Source organism: Oncorhynchus mykiss, chromosome 10, assembly GCF_013265735.2.
Source record: "Oncorhynchus mykiss isolate Arlee chromosome 10, USDA_OmykA_1.1, whole genome shotgun sequence".
Classification (NCBI taxonomy): Eukaryota; Metazoa; Chordata; class Actinopteri; order Salmoniformes; family Salmonidae; genus Oncorhynchus; species Oncorhynchus mykiss.
In genome coordinates, this window is record NC_048574.1 from 67,472,729 (window position 1) to 67,491,739 (window position 19,011).

The 19,011-nt window shown below is 41.4% G+C and overlaps 1 protein-coding gene across 3 annotated transcripts in view; it reads left to right on the forward strand.

The window, feature by feature from the left end:
- Window positions 1-18,107, forward strand: part of mrb (mineralocorticoid receptor form B) — a 98,132-nt gene extending 80,025 nt beyond the window's left edge. For 2 of the 3 annotated variants that reach the window (XM_021617183.2, XM_021617184.2), the window contains exons 7-9: window positions 708-838; window positions 9,870-10,027; window positions 11,683-18,107. In XM_021617183.2, coding sequence (XP_021472858.2) covers window positions 708-838; window positions 9,870-10,027; window positions 11,683-11,838 — 445 coding nt within the window. In that variant the 3' untranslated portion in view covers window positions 11,839-18,107. 3 annotated transcript variants of the gene reach the window in all.
- The last annotated feature ends 904 nt before the right edge of the window (window positions 18,108-19,011 follow it).

Sequence of the window (19,011 nt, forward strand, 5' to 3'; positions counted from 1 at the left end):
TTCAAACCAAGCTGCTTATCTATTGCAGATTCAGTCTTCCCAGCCTGGTGAAGGTCAACAATTTTGTTTCTGGTGTCCTTTGGTCTTGGCCATAGTGGAGTTTGGAGTGTGACTGTGAGGTTGTGGACAGGTGTCTTTTTTTATACTGATAACAAGTTCAAACAGGTGCCATTAATACAGGTAACGAGTGGAGGACAGAGGGGCCTCTTAAAGAAGAAGTTACAGGTCTGTGAGAGCCAGAAATCTTGCTTGTTTGTAGGTGACCAAATACTCATTTTCCACCATAATTTGCAAATAAATTCATTAAAAATCCTACAATGTGATTTTCTGGATTTTTGTTGAAGTGCATCTATGATGAAAATTACAGGCCTCATCTTTTTAAGTGGGAGAACTTGCACAATTGGTGGCTGACTAAATACTTTTTTGCCCCACTGTATGAGATTAGTTTGGCTGGACACAATACAGTCAATGCTAATGGGAGCTTACTGAGCCATCCCACTTGGCACAGACGTAAATTCAACTTCTATTTCGCATTGGTTCAATGGAATTTCATTGAACTGACTTGGAAACAATGTTGATTCAACCAGTGTGTTCCCAGTGGGAATGCACTCAAACAGTTGTTTTAAGAGCTAAACTTACAGCGCTGTATAGTGAGAGCAAGAACCAATACGCCTCAGGCACTGACCAACCATCCTTTCTCCCCCCAGGGACCGCATGCAGCAGTCAGCCATGTACGACCTGTGTCTGGGCATGAGGCAGGTGAGCCAGGAGTTTGTCAGGCTACAGCTCACCTACCAAGAGTTTCTCTCCATGAAAGTGTTGCTGCTGCTCAGCACAGGTAAGTCAGCTGAAGGTGTGTGGAAGGGGGGGGAAGTGTGAGTTCCTTTGCCAGAAAAACATCCAACTCTGAGTGTGTGCATACAGCAGTGTGTGTGTGAGAGAGAGTGTGAGTGAGAAAGAGAGTCTATATGGTGTGTGTGTGTGTGTGTGTGTGTGTGTTTGTTTGTGTTGCACCAATAAACAGCTAGCTGCAGTGAGGTAGTGTGTATCAGCCACATGTCAGTATACAAGCAGGTTGACAGAGTAAATAACAGGTACATCACTTGTAATTTGTTTGCATAGCTTGGAGTTGGAACACAAACAGGAACAACAACAACAGGTATACATACAGGGTCATGTCTATAATAAGCTGGAGTAGTATACATTCTAGGTCTGCATGGCAAGTGGGATTGGGTGACACTACAGGATGCAACGATTATGCTATACCTCTGGCACGCAACCTGTCATGACACTAATGTGCCAGAGAGAAAGAGAAGAGAGAGGGCAGTCAATGGAGAGCGAGAGGTAAAATTGTGAGAAAGTACACAGAGAGAAGAATCTCAGTGTGAGAGAGGGATTTACATTTTAGGTGTTTAGCAGACAGTCTTATCCAGAGCGATTTACAGTAGGGAGTGCACACATTTTTGTACTAGTCCCCCGCGGGAATCGAACCCACAACCCTGTCATCGCAAGCGCCATGCTCTAACAACTGAGCCACACGGGGCATGAAGAAAGAGACCCCCATATTGTTTCACCATATGGCAACTGAGGACAAGGTTCTTGTTGGCGTCCAGCAGTAAACGCAGTCGGGGCAGAGCAGGCAGGCAGAGATACAGGACAAGGACAAGGCTACATAGGCCAGTTATGGGAGCTATTTTGGGAGGCCAGGCTTCAGCCCTCTGCTCTGCTTTGAACTGCCGCCGTGCGGATTTGTAGGAATGTTTATTAGACTTGTCAGGCAGGCAGGGCCTCCGTTTGGAGGATCCTGGGTAGTCTCACGTGGAGCCAGAGGCAGCACTACTCAGCTTTCCATGGATTTCTGCCTGATTGATAATGGAAGCCTGGCTAGGAGTGTTGTTAGAGCAAACAGAGCGGAAAATGACAAACTATTAAAGGGATGCTTTGGGATTTTGACAATGAAGCCATTTATCTACTTCTGCAGAGCCGGATAAACTAATGGATTACATTTGTACGTCTCTGCATACAGAGGAAGGTATTAGAGGTAGTTTCGCGAGCCAGTGCTAACTAGCGTTAGCAATTGTGCAAATGCTAGTTAGCAACTTCCTTCAAACTGCACAGAGAGACAAACATTGTATCCACAAGTTCATTTGGCTTTGGGGAAGTAAATAAAGGGCTTCATTACAACAACAAATTCAGCACCTCCACCCCCAAACTACAGTGGGGAGAACAAGTATTTGATAACCTGCTAAATCGGCAGTGTTTCCTACTTACAAAGCATGTAGAGGTTTAATTTTTATCATAGGTACACTTCAACTGTGAGAGACGGAATCTAAAACAAAAATCCAGAAAATCACATTGTATGATTTTTAAGTAATTCATTTGCATTTTATTGCATGCTATAAGTATTTGATACATCAGAAAAGCAGAACTTAATATTTGGTACAGAAACCTTTGTTTGCAATTACAGAGATCATACGTTTCCTATAGTTCTTGACCGGGTTTGCACACACTGCAGCAGGGATTTTGGCCCACTCCTCCATACAGACCTTCTCCAGATCCTTCAGGTTTCGGGGCTTTCGCTGGGCAATTCGGACTTTCAGCTCCCTCCAAAGATGTTCTATTGGGTTCAGGTCTGGAGCTGGCTAGGCCACTCCAGGACCTTGAGATGCTTCTTACGGAGCCACTCCTTAGTTGCCCATCTTCGATGCTCTTACTGAGGGAAGGAGGTTGTTGGCCAAGATCTCTCGATACATGGCCCCATCCATCCTCCCCTCAATACGGTGCAGTTGACCTGTCCCCTTTGCAGAAAAACATCCCCAAAGAATGATGTTTCCACTTCCATGCTTCACGGTTGGGATGGTGTTCTTGGGGTTGTACTCATCCTTCTTCCTCCAAACACGGTGAGTGGAGTTTAGACCAAAAAGCCCTATTTTTGTCTCATCAGACCACACGACCGTCTCCCATTCCTCCTCTGGATCATCCAGATGGTCATTGGCAAACTTCAGACGGGCCTGGACATGTGCTGGCTTGAGCAGGGAGACCTTGCGTGCGCTGCAGGATTTTAATCCATGCCGGCGTAGTGTGTTAATGGTTTTCTTTGAGACTGTGGTCCCAGCTCGCTTCAGGTCATTGACCAGGTCCTGCCGTGTAGTTCTGGGCTGATCCCTCACCTTCCTCATGATCATTGATGCCCCACGAGGTGAGATCTTGCATGGAGCTCCAGACCGAGGGTGATTGACTGTCATCTTGAACTTCTTCCATTTTCTAATAATTGCGCCAACAGTTGTTGCCTTCTCACCAAGCTGCTTGCCTATTGTCCTGTAGCCAATGTGCAGGTCCTGCCTTGTGCAGGTCTACAATTTTATCCATGATGTCCTTACACAGCTCTCTGGTCTTGGCCATTGTGGAGAGGTTGGAGTCTGAGTTTGGACAGGTGTCTTTTATACAGGTAACGAGTTCAAACGGGTGCAGTTAATACAGGTAATGAGTGGAGAACAGGAGGGCTTCTTAAAGAAAAACTAACAGGTCTGTGAGAGCCGTAATTCTTACTGGTTGGTAGGTGATCAAATACTTATGTCATGCAATAAAATGCAAATTAATTACTTAAAAATCATATGTGATTTTCTAGATTTTTTTTTTTAGATTCTGTCTCACAGTTGAAGTGTACCTATGATAAAAATTACAGACCTCTACATTCTTTGTAAGTAGGAAACACTGACGATGTTGCTGGTTTGAATATTGGAGCCGACAAGGTAAAACATTTTAAAATAATCTGTTGATGTGCACTTGCGCAAGGCACTTAACCCTAATTGCTCCAGGGGTTCTCCAGCGACACTGGCCATGACCCCACTCAGGGGATATGCATTAAAAACATTTGACTAAAATGTGTATCTTAAATGAGATCAATCAATGACATAACACACTTGTGTAATTTTAAAATTGCATTTTAGTCCCGAAATTCTAAGCATTCCCAAATGGCATTGACACTGGCCTGACATAACCGGAGTGTCAGTAAATTAATCTGAAAGCTGGAGTGCTGTTGGAGTGGAAGTGGGACGGTGGGGAGAGGATGGAATGAGAGAGAGGGATAGAAAACTGACAGCACGAGAGAGCAGGGAGAGAGAGAGTAAGATGGAGGAAGAGGTAGAAAGAGCGAGAGAGAAACAGCACAGAACGAACGAGAGAGAGCTCTCTGGTCCATCTGTTGTTGTTGCCTCTTCCCTCCTCATCCTCTAGAGCCTCTCCAAAGAGCCCTGCTGTACTTAATAAAGTCCAGTCAAGCACTGGGCAGCACTCCAAAACCTGCTGTTTTTCTCCTACTTCCTTCAAACATGGCCCAAATGGAGGGAGAGAGAGAGAGTGCTGTGGTGATCTGACTGATCGTATGTGGCTGCATGAATCTGTCAGTAGTGTTTCAGTAGTGTCGGTCAGAGATTGCATCCTACTGTAGGTCTTCTTGTGGATGATGATATTGAGGTTCTCATTTTAGCATCTCAATCCTTCTAGACCGAAGTGACTATGAATTTTATGTTGTTTACTTTTTAGGTTTGTAAAAGGCTATTTCATCCTCTTAATATTTGTGACTAACAGTGAAATGAGATCTGATACTTTCGAGGCAGAGAAAACATTTCCAGCTACCAACTTCCTCCATATTCTTGAACACAGACTGTCACCAACTAATGAAGAGAGAGAAGGATAATGTGTGTGTTGAGTTATTGTGGAAAGGTGTTTACAGAGAAGTAGTTGTGTGTGGAGCTGTTTTTTGTCTTTGACCTTGGTTAAGGGTTCACTTGCCCTGCAGTGTCTCATGAGACCCTGTAGAATGGGTGTGATCCGATAAAAACAGATGAACTCTTCGGCTCCACAGTGACAGTGTATGGAAACTGTCCTTTAAACAATACTCGGTAATAGAACGCCACCTAATACATATTGTGCTGGATGATTGTCATAAAATGGTTTCTAAACTTGACATGCATTAGCCTTGCTTGCTAGATGGTTGCTACACTAAATGGTAGATAACATGAGTTACCCCACATAAAGTAGTGTTCTAAAACTTGTACAAAAAAAGCACTATAATCATTATATAAGCCACAATCCATTATTATAATCTGATTTATTTGTCAGATAGATAATAATCCTTTGAGTGTTATTCATTAGGGGGGCTGTTTTTGACATGGTTTTATTAAACGTTTCCGGTGCGACAGGATGCGATATCTTTCTGGATTAAGTTTTTATCTAGGAGCAGAACAGTCTACAGGCATATTCGTACGGCAGTCTTTATTTATTGAAATACCCTGCATTTCCCTTTGTAAGCCGGTACATCATGGCTTGAATCAAGGCCAAGACACAGTCTTGGAGGTATGAGCTGGTACGACTAAAGCAGGAAGCTACATGTCTACCATGTCATGTGTGTTTAACGATAGCCTATATATTATATTGGGTGTCATTGTGAAAATATCCTATGTACAGAACATATGAGGCAGAAGCAATGCAAGTATTTCTAGGTTGTGAAAAAAATAGAGGGTTCTACAGGTTGCAATTCATAGAAAATCCTGGGTCATATTCATTAGGGAGCACCGTAGCAAAAGGTTATGCAATGGAAAATGAAAACAAGTGTTTCTTATTGGACAAGTTCAGGTATAGATAGTCCCTCCCTATTTCAGTCAGTTGTCTTCCATTTGGTGCTTATTATTTATTAAACCCGGGCTGCTTAAGAAATATGGATGTGTGTGAAATACGGCCTTGTTGACACATCTAGGTTGGGTACCTGCGTTGAGTAATTGCCCCTAAATGACACACCGTCTTCTGGCCACACCCCGTCTGCTGGCCACACCCCTAAATGACACACCGTCTGCCGGCCCTAGACACTATATGCCAACTGGAGCTGAATTAAATTAGGGACTGAGTCAGTGGGGCGAAAACAAAGGGCCCAAATGTGGCACTGGTTTTAACATGTTCCTGTTAATAAGGGCCACAAAAAAAGCCGCGAAACAGAAAGAACAGAATCCCTCTCTCGCCTTGATGCTTTTCCAGAGAGCTCTAGTTATTGCTCTTGGTCTCTGCTACTTTCTAGGCTAGGTTTGTGTGTGTGCGCGTCTGCATCTCTCACGGTGTCTATGCCTGTGTGTGTGTGTGTGTGTGTGTGTGTGTGTGTGTGTGTGTGTGGTGCCTGCGTACATACAACTGAGAATTGCCATTCGCTGAGCAATTTCCTCCAAGATGCAATGCTAACTGACAGGCTCTAGTCCTACTCTTGCATGTGGCTGTGTGTTCTATGAAACAAAAAGCCCTGTCAACTATTTTCTCACATGGCCCTCAGCACAACAAGGTGTGTTTGTCTGCCACATGTTGGTTTGGGTTAAGGCTTCAAATGCAAAGCTTCAAACTAGGCTAATTAAACATGTTGGTTTGGGTTAAGGCTTCAAATGCAAAGCTTCAAACTAGGCTAATTAAACAAAATCAAATCAAGTGTATTTGTCCTATGTACATGACACACATGGTGTACACAGTACAAGTTCATGTTTACTTGCAGGTGCACCACATTTACTACAGACGGAGTATAGTACAGATGTAGGATATTCATTTGAGCCAGTTTGCTACAGCAGGAAAAATAATCCTGCAGCAACAGGAAGTGTGAATTATTATGTGGATTATAATGAATGGACATTGTTGCAGGGCTGGTAACAGAGAGAATCAGTTGGACGGACATTTGATTTCTAAAAATGGGCTGTTTTTTTCCAGGAATTGCGTTATAGTAAAGACCACAGGCAGCTCAGTTTCAAGTTTAGGGAAGTCTATAATTTATCCTACCATTTCTACGTTCCAGTAATGGATTATATTTTATATAAAAATGTTTGTGGAACAGTTTAATTTCAAGTACGTTTTCGTTTCTCAAAATTGTCACTTGGTTAATCATAAAAATCTGAATCGAAACGATAAAATCTAAATGTTTAAATTCAACTAATGCAAGAGCACCAGCCTTTGACATATAGACACACCGTGATCCTTTGGCTGCTAAAGAAATGAGTGCATGTTACTCAGATAGCCTATTGGCCAATGCAGCAGTAGGCCTATAACTTCCATCGTCAACTAAGTAAAACAGACCCAAAGCCAACTAATAAAGAAGCCTGATGAAAATTCAGGTTCTGTCAATCGTATTAATCTCTATACTCCCCCCGTCTGCCTCCCTTTCTACCTGGTTTGAGCTATCGCTAGTAAAGTGCAATATTGTATCAACTCAACAGGTTGGCGTGCTCGTGGGCACGCGCTCCCTCAACCACCCACATCCTCATTGCTCACATGGAGCCTTCCAAACAATTTTGTTTTTGTCAAACTCCTAAATTATGGATATAAAATGAACTTACAGATTTCTCTGCAAACAACGTTTCCACTCTTAGAATAATACATGTCTGTAATACATGCATTAACATGCATTAACAGACATTAAAATAGCCAGATGACAGGGATGAACGGTACATTTAGTAGACCTACTGGTTACATATGTAATGGTGAATTGATTAAAAAAAAATCTAATCGAAAGGGGCAAACAATTCACACAATGAAACAATGCAGCAGACAGCGGAGCACATTCTGGAGAGCTGAGTGCATGTATTCTGGAGAAAGACGCCCATATCGTCGCCACAAACCACTCCCCTCGTCTCAACACTTTAAAAGGATACTCAAGACACATTATCTTCCCACATTTAAGATAATTTTCACTGACAACTGCAACTAAATAATCAACTAGGCCTAGTTGCCCAAAATGCTGGCTTCCCAAATAGGCCTATGCATATGATTTGAAACAATCCACAGATTTAAGTATGACATGCCATACTCCTTTTGTCCAGACTATCAGATACATGGTCTGCACATACGGAGACAGAGGGGTGCCGTTTCACTCACGCTGATACTTCATCTGAGATCGAGTCTGTCGGCGTGCATCTCAGTCAGATCAATATTTTATTTGGATGGGCAAGTAGGTACGGTAGGGCGGGGCCAGACCCCCTAAGGCTTGCCCATAACGCCTGCATTGTTGTAGTGGTTGATTCAGACAAGGGAAAATCAACTCTGGAATTTCAAAGTGGTATTAACAAACGTCAGAAGCGTTTTTAAACCTCAAATACACTACACGCGTCAAATGGCCTGAATAGCCGGAAAGGTCTCCTGTAGCAGGGTGATCAAATTAAGATCCTACATCTGTATGTCAAATGCAGGCCTGAAGGGTCAACACAGTGCCTCAACTCAGCCATAGGCAACCCAAAAAAATAGCTTTTTAAATTGACATTTTTAAAGGTTCCAAAACTGACCATAGAAACAGTACAAGGAGAGCAGCTTGTCATTAGCGTACAGCTGTGAGGCAGGTTGAGCTATGCTGTGACACCAGAAGGATCTAGCCAGGCAGGTAGCCTATCCTCCTACACTGGTCCTAGATCTGTTTGTGTTGTTATCTTGCCATCTCTGGATCAGATCTGGGACCAGGCAGGTCCTAGAATGATCCCGGACCTGTTAGTGCAGCATGATTATTCTGACCATAGAGTTGGCTATATACAGCACATACAGAACAGGGACCAGCTAACGCCACGTCTGACCATAGGAGTTGGCTATACAGCACCAACAGATTTGGGTCCAGCCCGGCAGGTAGCCTACTAACCTGGGCTACAGTGTGTCAGCCTTCTCCCTATGAAACAGGATGTCAATTAGACTTTAAAGTGTGTCATTTGGAACAGTTGGTTGCTCTGGTTTGAGGTAATCATTACCTGAAGCTGCTTAGTCAATTACCAACATTAGCTAGAGAACACCTGCCTTAGTGTGCCAACACAGTGGGTGTGTGTTTGTGGAGTACCTAACACTGTCCCGTGATATTGCACTTAAAACTAAACAATTGTTTTTTGACCTATAGACCCGTTTTGAATATATGTCTGAATAACATCTGATGTCTCTGTATGACCATAATAATGTAGGTTACTGTGTACTATGATCATCTACTGTAGTAGTAGCAGCTATGATAATCAACAGTGCACAGGCGGCTGCTGAGGGGAGGACAGCTCACTATAATGTCAACAATAACAAAAACCATGCTGATACAATTCCACTGATTCTGCTCCAGCCATCACCCCTCCCCAATTAAGGTGCCACCAACCTCCAGTGCAGCAGTGGAATAACAGTGGCAGAGTTGCAGGCTACTAGTGATAAAGGCACTGTGCTGGTTAGTTTGATTACTGTACCTGCAGCACTTTGTTCATTACACCACAGTGTATATCAGAAGTGTTCCTGTAGGCCTCCACTAGAAGAAAGATCTAAGAGAGACTGCGTTGGGAGACGAGGTGTTTCTTAATTCATTAGCCAGCCAGACGCAGAATGTCATTTAAGATGAGATTGGCAGGCAGCCATATCGCCGTTAGTTTGTCCTCTACAGAGATATGAGCAAGAGAGAGATTTAAAGGGAGAAATCGAGAGGATACCTTTATCCATATTGAGAAGACTTGTCTAATTTCTCACTTAAAATACTCTGTACATCCTGTTTCAATATGTTCATCCCGCTCTTAGACAGTTATTTGACTGACGCTGTAAGAGGACAACTACCATGAACTGAATTAATGGGTGAAGTGACGAAGGGTTGATGTGGTTGGTCAACAATAATGAAAGAAATTAAATAAAATAGAGTAAAAAAGTTAATGATTAAAATACATGTTATGACAACTTATGTCATGGTTATAACTGTAGGGTGGTCAAATCAAACGTTCTCGGTAAGGTCAAGTTTAGGTCAAATTGCCATGTGCTTATACAATACATTTTATGTAGTCTTGTTATGTAGGCTAGTTGTTTACACCTCCCATTAATACTTATCTTTTGGCTTCCTCTCCTCTCAGTTCCCAAAGAGGGTCTAAAGAACCAGGCAGCGTTTGAGGAGATGAGAGTGAACTACATCAAGGAGCTGAGGAGGTCTGTGGGCAAGGCCACCAACAACTCTGGACAGACGTGGCAACGCTTCTTCCAGCTCACCAAGCTACTGGACGCCATGCATGATGTAAGCACTGGACCCACATCACTGTATCCATAACATCAGGCACTGGACCCAGCGCCACATTACCATGCCAAGTCCCATCAACAAGCCTCCTCTATGCTATGCATATGTAACAGTATAGCTTCCATCCGTCCCCTCGCCCCGGGCTCGAACCAGGGACCCTCTGCACACAGACAACCGACACCCCCACGAAGCATCGTTACACATCGCTCCACAAAAGCCCTTGCAGAGCAAGGGGGACAACTATTTCAAGGCCTCAGAGCAAGTGACGTCACCGATTGAAACGCTATTAACACGCACCCCCGCTAACTAGCTAGCCATTTCACATACACAGAGCAAGTTCAAATAGCAGGTCCCCTGACTGGAGTTTAACAATGTAAGGTAGGATCTCTGAAATAACAGATTTCATTCCAATGACTAGCCCTAAAGGGTGTTTATTTTGGAATGGGCAGAGATTGCCCTATATTGGTGGATAAATGGAACATGGAGGAATCAATGTCCAGGCTCAGAGTGGTGGCCTGGTGGGTCAATACAACTGTCCCCCTAACTAAATGCACTGACTGTAGGGGTTATGCAAGGACAACTTAGCATGTGGTGAAACATTAGGAGCTAGAAGCATTAGGAAAAATACTCACATCTCACAAAGGGAAAAGTCCCTGATATCGGGGTTATGACAGTCTAAAATCAGTCTGTCAAACCATACTTTTGAAGGAAGTAGGATTTGAAGTGATTGACATGCATCAGAAAGGTATTGGGAAGTTCAGAAGATCATCAGGCAATAACCTTGTTCTTTTCTACACTGAATATCATAGATCTTCATTTATGTTCCCCCCCCCCCCCAGTCTGATTTAGTGCCTGGTCTTGTCCACTCTGTTCTGTTTTGTTTGTGGGCATTGTAGATACATACGTGTTCCTGAGAGAGTCGTCTCCTTCAGTGATGGGGTCATAATATTTTGTAGCTTAAACTGTTCAAAAGAGACGCATTTGTAGGAAGAAAACAAAAACCGCTCTGTTTATTACAACCGCATCTAGAAGCTACCAGAGGTTACTGACGTAACCCTGGTTCTATGAACCAAGCCATTATTATATTTATTCCCCCCCTCCAGAGTTTCCCTCGTGATCCCATTTTCAATTCATGCAACCCCTAGTTTGGGAAACGATGCCCTATGTAGAAGAGGTATCGTCTATTGAGAATCAGTAGCACCCCCTAGTGGTATGTCAGACTCATGAGTCGTGACCCCTAACCGATAAACAATTAGTCATATCAATGCCATGACAACGTTAACCTAAGGATCTGGCTATGGTAGGTGGCATCACTCTGAATAAGGTAAGGTAACCGAACACACGTCAGAAAAGGGGAATGCCAATTCAAGGTTTCCCAGGGCACAAAGTTGACCCCAACTTCCAAGAACGAGGCTTTGATTGTACTGTGTATTATTCACACTTCATGATAAGCCAATGAAATCCCTATGCAAACACAGCTGGATTCTATCAAACTACAACTCTCGTTCCCGCTCTCCCTCCCCCGCTCTCAATGTGTATTTATTCCATGTTCTTTTTTTCTACATTTCTCTCTGCAATGTTGGGAAGGACACATTTCACTGTTAGTCTATATGTGACAAATAACATGTTGATTGATCCCTCCCTCTGTCCTCTAGCTGGTGGGGAACCTGCTAGACTTCTGTTTCTACACGTTCCGTGAGTCTCAGGCTCTGAAGGTGGAGTTTCCAGAGATGCTGGTGGAGATAATCAGTGACCAGATACCAAAGGTGGAGTCGGGCAACACACACACCCTCTACTTCCACAAGAAGTGACTGTACTGAGTCCCTGGGAGGAAGAGAGGAGAGAGAATTAAATAATGAGAGGGGGAGGAGTGGGAGAGGAGGAAGGCTAAGGAAGGACCCTAGCATCAGGAGTGGCCTAACTACTATGCCAGCCAGTCGATCTGCTGCCCCCTCTCCTTTCTCAAATGGGACAGGAAGTGACACGTGAGGGACAGGAAGAGAGGTGGAGGAAGTCGTTGTCCCCCACACTGCAGTCTCCGTCCGCCGGTTAGAGAGGTGACGCTGAGTGAGTGACATCTCAGAGCCAAGGAAAACGCACTGAGGACGACTTTTTAAAATGTGACAAAGAAGCATCCCAACCCTTAGCGTGCGCACCCCCCCCCCCCCCCCAAAGACGATAATGTTTTTCTATGGATACGAAGCCATACATTTTTTTGGTTGCGCTACAGTCCATACATTCACACAGACCCACGTGTACAGTAATGCAGCACGCACACAGGTAGACAGTAACACAGACCATCTTACCATCCTGAAAAATGTCAGATAACTGTGCTTTTGCATTGATTCATGGATATTAGTACTACTACTCTGACAATATGGAAAACAATGCTTAGATGTTGCTATGCAGTGTATTTTCATTAGGTTACATGGCAACATATACTTTTTTCATGACAAAGACTAAATGTAGGGTTTCTGTGAGAGGATCAAGGTCTATTTGAACATACTCTAAGGGCTATACAAGCTTAATAATAAACGGAATAGTTCCATAAAAAGCTAACCAATTCCACTTTTGTTCTGCAGTGGTGTGCATTACAACACCCAAATGCCCACATAACTAAAATTGTTTTAAGGTTGTATAACGATCAAAAACATAAACTCTTATTAATATGCAAAAACTTCAAAATTAAGAATTTTCAAAGTATGGTGTTTTGTGTGATCAAGTGTGAAAAAAGTTGAGTAACAGTTAAAAGTGAATCTGCCATGTCATACGTGAAGGCTTTCTGATATGTAGATGATTAACTACACAACATTTGTCAATAGATTCATTCCAACCAAAATAGGTGCAGGAGTATGGAAACACCTGATGGATTCACAATGACGACTTTCCCTCACATCTTAATGCGTTTGACGGCGGTACACCCAGTTAGTTATCCAGGGGTTCTCAACTTTTTGGGGCTGTGACCCCTTTTTCATAGCAAATTCATCAGGAACCCATTCATAATCAGAACACAACTAATGACTAAAAATAGCATAAAATGATTTTTACTAGGACTTTGGCAGTGCATGGCTGGACGAACCAAGTCTTGGGCCCTGGGAAAGACCATTTTAAAAGGCCCTTGGCATCGGAGAGAAAACGTTGCCATTTTCAAAGGTAAATTCCTGCAATTCTACACATTTTGTCATGGGGTCGATTTTTCGTTGTTGTAGCTTTAAAGCTAATATCCAAAAATTCTACACATGTTGCCATGAGGCAGAGATAAAACTTAGCTGTTTAAAGCTTGAATTACAGTGCATATAAAAAACATTTTGGGGGAATACAATAATTAATTTGGAATATTGATAATTTTGATTGAGTACTGTGGACACCAATATCCCTGTGAGCCTCCCAGGCCCATGTTCCCCAGGGTTAAGAACATCACTTGTACAGTAGATTAATAATATGTATTACACCCTTTATATAGTATTATTCCACACATCCCTTGGCCCAGATTTGTTTAATCTGTTAGTAATAATAAAAATACAAAAATAAATGATATACATTTTGAGATGTGGAGCCCACTTTGAGAACCCCTGAGTTATACAGTATAGTGAAAACATCAGAGCACCCATTTCTTGGTCTATTTCTACGTACTTACAGTGCATCCAAACCAGCACCCTTTGTGAAGTCAACCGACACTTATCTACCGTTTCCAGAAATAATAATGAAGCATTTTGTAAGAGTGTTGTTGCAAAGGTTTTCGGTTTCATAAACCAGACAATTTACACCTAAGGTGCTTCTTTTTGTAAACGCAAAGATGACGAAATAACACTTTTCTGGTAACTAACATTATCAGCATTAGATACAGGGTTGGGTAGGTTACTTTCTAAATGTAATCTGTTACTAGCTACCTGTCTAAAATGTTAAATCAGTAACGTATTTTCATATTACCCAAACTCAGTAATGCAATCTGATTACTTCCAGGTACTTTTGGATTGCTTTACCCTTAAGAGACATTAGAAGATGACAAAAATAATCCATCAATCGCATTGTGTGTCATCAGTGGTCTCCGACTTGTGATCAGACCTGCTCAGGTGGAACAAACTTAAACTTGCGCCTTTCTCATTAAGAAAACAGAAAGGTGTCGTAATGGATTTTTCACAAACATCCATTCTGAATTTAAAAGTTATCTAGGTTTTTAAAAGTAGGCATCTGTAATCGGATAATGTGTGTGCTGGTAAAGTAACTGATTACAGTTGCATTTTTTTGTAATCAGATTACATGTAACTCCCCAACCCTGATTAGATACAATAACCTTCAAACATACTGTATGATGTTGATATTGGAACTGGACGTTGGAAAATGCCATTACTCTACAGTCACAGTGCTTTCAGTAAATGAATAATGTGTTCAAATTTACCTGGCAAGCGGCAAGTACATACAGTAAATGCAATGGCACTTGCTTAGGTTACAGTCACATTTCCCCCACTGTTGTACAGAAACTGTTTTGGAAGTACATGTTGATACTGCTGATAAATGATTGACTCATTGCATTGACCACCTGTCCTGATTTTGTGTTGTCCATCTTGTCTTTGGGCCAACTCTAGATGTATGGCCAGTCATCTGGATCATTCTTACCAGACCTGGGTTCAAACATGATTTGAAACCTTTCAAACTACTTAGAGCGTTTGCTTTAGTCTGCCGGGACTGTCAGGTGGATGGGGTTTGCATTTCAACTGGTTCCATTGCAAAAGTCAAGCTCAATTAAGTACATTAAAGAATTTGAAACAATTTCAAATAGTACTTGAACCCAGGTCTGATTCTTAATTGTTTCACACCAGATTGACTGACTGCTTAATCATTGTGGAACACTGATGCTACTGAATAGCTTGAGAGATAGTCGTTCGAGAGGAAAAACAGAGGGGGCGTTTGGTTCCATCGTTTCACCTCATTTGTGAGGGTGTGTGTTTGTTTTTTTTCCCCCTGGCAAGCACGAGCAAAGTTGATCTGCTTTTTGAGGGCATTGTTAGTTTTCCTACGTTCTATAGGATTATGCGGAATATCCTAATTGCCTGAATTAGATTTGTACAGAAGAGATGTGACAATTGAGGCATTAACCCAGCTAGAACGTTGTGTGTCTGGTTGATAACTAAATGTGAATATATACGGAGACCCCCTGCATGAATAAGGCCTATGGTTTAAAGGGATAGTTCACTTCAAAAATGTGAACTCCCCTTTAAGGTGCTGTTAGGTGTTTCACTATAGGTTCTACTTTGTAGGAAGCTGTCCAGTGTTGGACATAGAGAACAGACAATGGCAGGAGGAGCACGATTAAAGAAAAAGCCAGTCCCTATGCTTAAACGGTCTCATTTTGCAGACTGTCCATCCATGTCCCTTTTGTACATTGCTGTGTTGAAGTTGTGAACTGAAGGACCCTAAAGACACGCTGTAAAGAACTGCTATTATTTTTCTTCTTGTTTTGCTCCTCTACCCTCTCCTTTTTATTTTTTTAGTAGTGTCAAAAAAAGGTTCATAGGACGAATGGGAAAAGTATTTTTGAAAGAGTTATATTTTGCTGGAAACAATATTTAAGTACTTTGTCTAAAAACAGAACTTTTTTTGTAAAGTGAAATGTTTATGCATGCTTTTTTTGATGAGATGTTTACATTGTATTTAAGAAGGGAAAATTGTGCCTTTTTATCTCACCTGATTTAACATTTTACAGTATATATTGTAAATAATACAGAAAGTTATTATGTTTGAGTAGTGTAAAAAACATTTATACTTTAAAGGAATAATCCGGTCCAAAACTATTTTGGTATTGGTTTCATTAATCCACTGTTAATCGTTTAAAAAGAAATACAATTTTAAAAAACAGTTTACTTCATTAGTCAAGTTGGCAAGATGTAGAATTTGAACCATCTTTCAACTCGGAATTCCAAGTTGGAAACTCTGGCATATTTCTAGAGCTCTGACTTCCTAACCCTGAAGATCACGACGTGATTTTATCCCATTTTGTCGTCTTGAAAGCACCAAAGTTACTTTGCTTATTGAAAAAAGTATATCTTGAAAACTTGACTGCTGACATGCAAAACATTGAGACTGTATCAACAGGGGACTAATGAAACAAATTAAATCGATAGTTTGAGTGGATTTTTCCTTTAACTTACATCTTGTTGGAATATCTGCAGTTCATGCGGCTCCCACTTGTTATGTTGTCGTTTTGGATCATAGAAAGAAATGGCACAAGGTTCACACGAAAAAGCTAGCCTGCTCCCAGATCTGTTTGTGCAGTATTGTCAACTCTTGCCAGCCATTGTGATGCCAAACATTATAACGATTGGCAGGAGTTGGCAAGACAGCACAAACAGATCTGGGACCAGGCTACAAAAAGCCAACGGGTTAGAGTGAGTTATGAAAGTACCAAACATTGTGACAGACACTTTACTACCTGAATGTTAGAGAAAGAAATGTCCTCTTTTTTTCTTCTTCCTTTACAAATAATGTTAACTGTTTATCTGACATTGTTTTGTACTTTTATTTTGCATTTTATGTCAATGTGACTTAAAAAAAAAAAAAAAATAGGCAAACATATGTCATTTCTTTGTTAGAGAGTGTAGACAGTACCAAACTATGGATCAATGAGTTCTTGCTGTTGACATGATTATCTCCCAAACCCCTTGGCGATATGTGATTTAATAGCACCACACTAAAATCAAGCAATCAAAAAAATAACTGATTAAAGCTGAAATAGAGTAGGTTGAAAATACTCTTGCCTCTTCAGTTTGTTCAGCTATTAAGGTTCCAACTCACAGGTTGATGTGGTCACCACACTTGGGATTCATTTGACTACACTTCCAATCTATTTAGGAAATAATCTGGACATACCATTTGAATTGGAGGAAAAGGCTTATTGGGGTAATACTCTTGGGTTGACTGAAAGTGACACCTAAATGAATTCGACTCCAATACTGGTGATAATATAGAACCCAAACCATCCTACCCTGGGATTTCTAGAAACAACCATTTGTATCATTGAGATATGGATGCATCATGACTGTTCACAGGTTTAGTTGGCTTGGTCTCAGATTTTGCAGTGCTCCCAATGGAAGTTCTACTGTATATGGCTTACTGCCTTGCGCAGAAATAAGTTAGTGGTTATCTGCTCATCCTTCTACAGTACAACACTATGCATTTGCACAAAGGGATTTCCAACCATCTCAATTACAGTATGCATATAGATCAAATGAGGACTTTCAATTCTGATATATTCTAAACAAAAAAGCATATTACTCAACCTTTACAGCATTAATTTCTCTGTGCAAGGACATGGATGTTCAGTAAACTCCAAAAGTATTGGGACAGTGACACTTGTTTTGGCTCTACTTCAGCACTTGTGGATTTGAAATTATGCAATGATGATGAGAGTTTAAAGTGTATCATTATGCTAGGATATGGGACCAAATACTGAACTTTAGACTACTTTATTACACAAGTGAATTTGTGCTATTACTTTTGGTTCTCTAAAATGGGGGCGGGGGGGAACTACGTACAAAAAGTGCTGTACTTTCTAAACGGTTCACCCGATGATGAAAATACTCTCAAATTAAAGCTGACAGTCTGCTCTTTAACCTCCAGTCATTGTATCATTCCAAATCCAAAGTGCTGGAGTACAGAGCCAAAACAACCAACAATGTGTCACTGTCCTAATACTTTGAGCTCACTATGTAGCTTACCATCGATTTCTGTCCTACTTCACCAATTATTTGACGGTTACAGTTGTAATGGAGCCACAGCATTCACATTTTTTTAAAACAAACATTAACCCCGTATATTGAGACTAAGCCATATCCCCAAAGCCACATCCAAGCTCAGAGCAGCATTTCCTATTAATAGCACCTGGTTTGTTTTTATCCCAAAATAAATTTTTAATCCAATGCTTTGTACAATATTTGTCAGCAACTATCCACAGTACATGAATATCCTTCAGCGTGAATAAAAACAACTAGTTCCTACTACAAACTGTATATCTTGAAGCAGATATTTGCCAGTACTGTTTGCAAAACTATCAAGAGATTCCAATAAAACCGTTAACAAATAATGTATTTTTTTGATTTGCAGTTTGTAAGTAACATCTAGTGTGTGCATGCGTCGGAAGACTCCAATGAGATTGTCTGAAAGAGGAAAACAAGAGGGAATGCACACAGCTCAGGCCACTGGCTGATCCAATCTGTATATATATAGATCCAAGACTGGGAAAATTGGAGTAGGAGGATGGGAGGAGGGATAGAGAGCCAGATGACTAATTAAGATGTGCCAGGAAGAGAAGAAAATGAGAGTTGAGAGAGAGGGAGAGAATTTAGCATGCATATGCATGTTTGTTTTGCTAATATGAACTGATCAAATATTTTTTTTTTTTAGCTCATACAGACTTAAGAATTCAATAGATAATGAAAGAGGGATGGAAAACAGCAGAGAAAGACTAAAGAGACATTTATAATATTATAACCCCCCTCCGCCAGCCACCCTTGTAGACAGAATCACCATTAACCTCATTAAAAGCTGATCTGAAAATAATCCCGGATGCCAGACTGCAGCAACAGAACCCGACAGTATTACTTTTGCTCATTTCGCTCTCGAAAAATCCACAGCCCACTTCCAAATCTCCCCCAGATTTCCAATAGCTTTCACTGTGGTCGTGCCAGATAAACAGAATCTATTGGATCAGTCCCATTTCACGGCTGCACCCGGCACACATGGCGGCTTCTGTGGCCCCCTTTCTCTCTCAGCTACCTCTTTTTCCTCTCTCCCAACATTCTACACTCTGCTTCACATGTATTTCTGTTTCTCTAATTTCTTCTTCTGTCCTTCTCACCCTGCTTTGGTTTTTATCACTTTCATTTTTTGCTGTTGCCTAAATCGCACTCTGGAAAAACTTTTCCCACCAAGATAGAATATCTAAATATTAGCCTGGTTCAAGGGAATTGAGATTGATATTCTTCTAA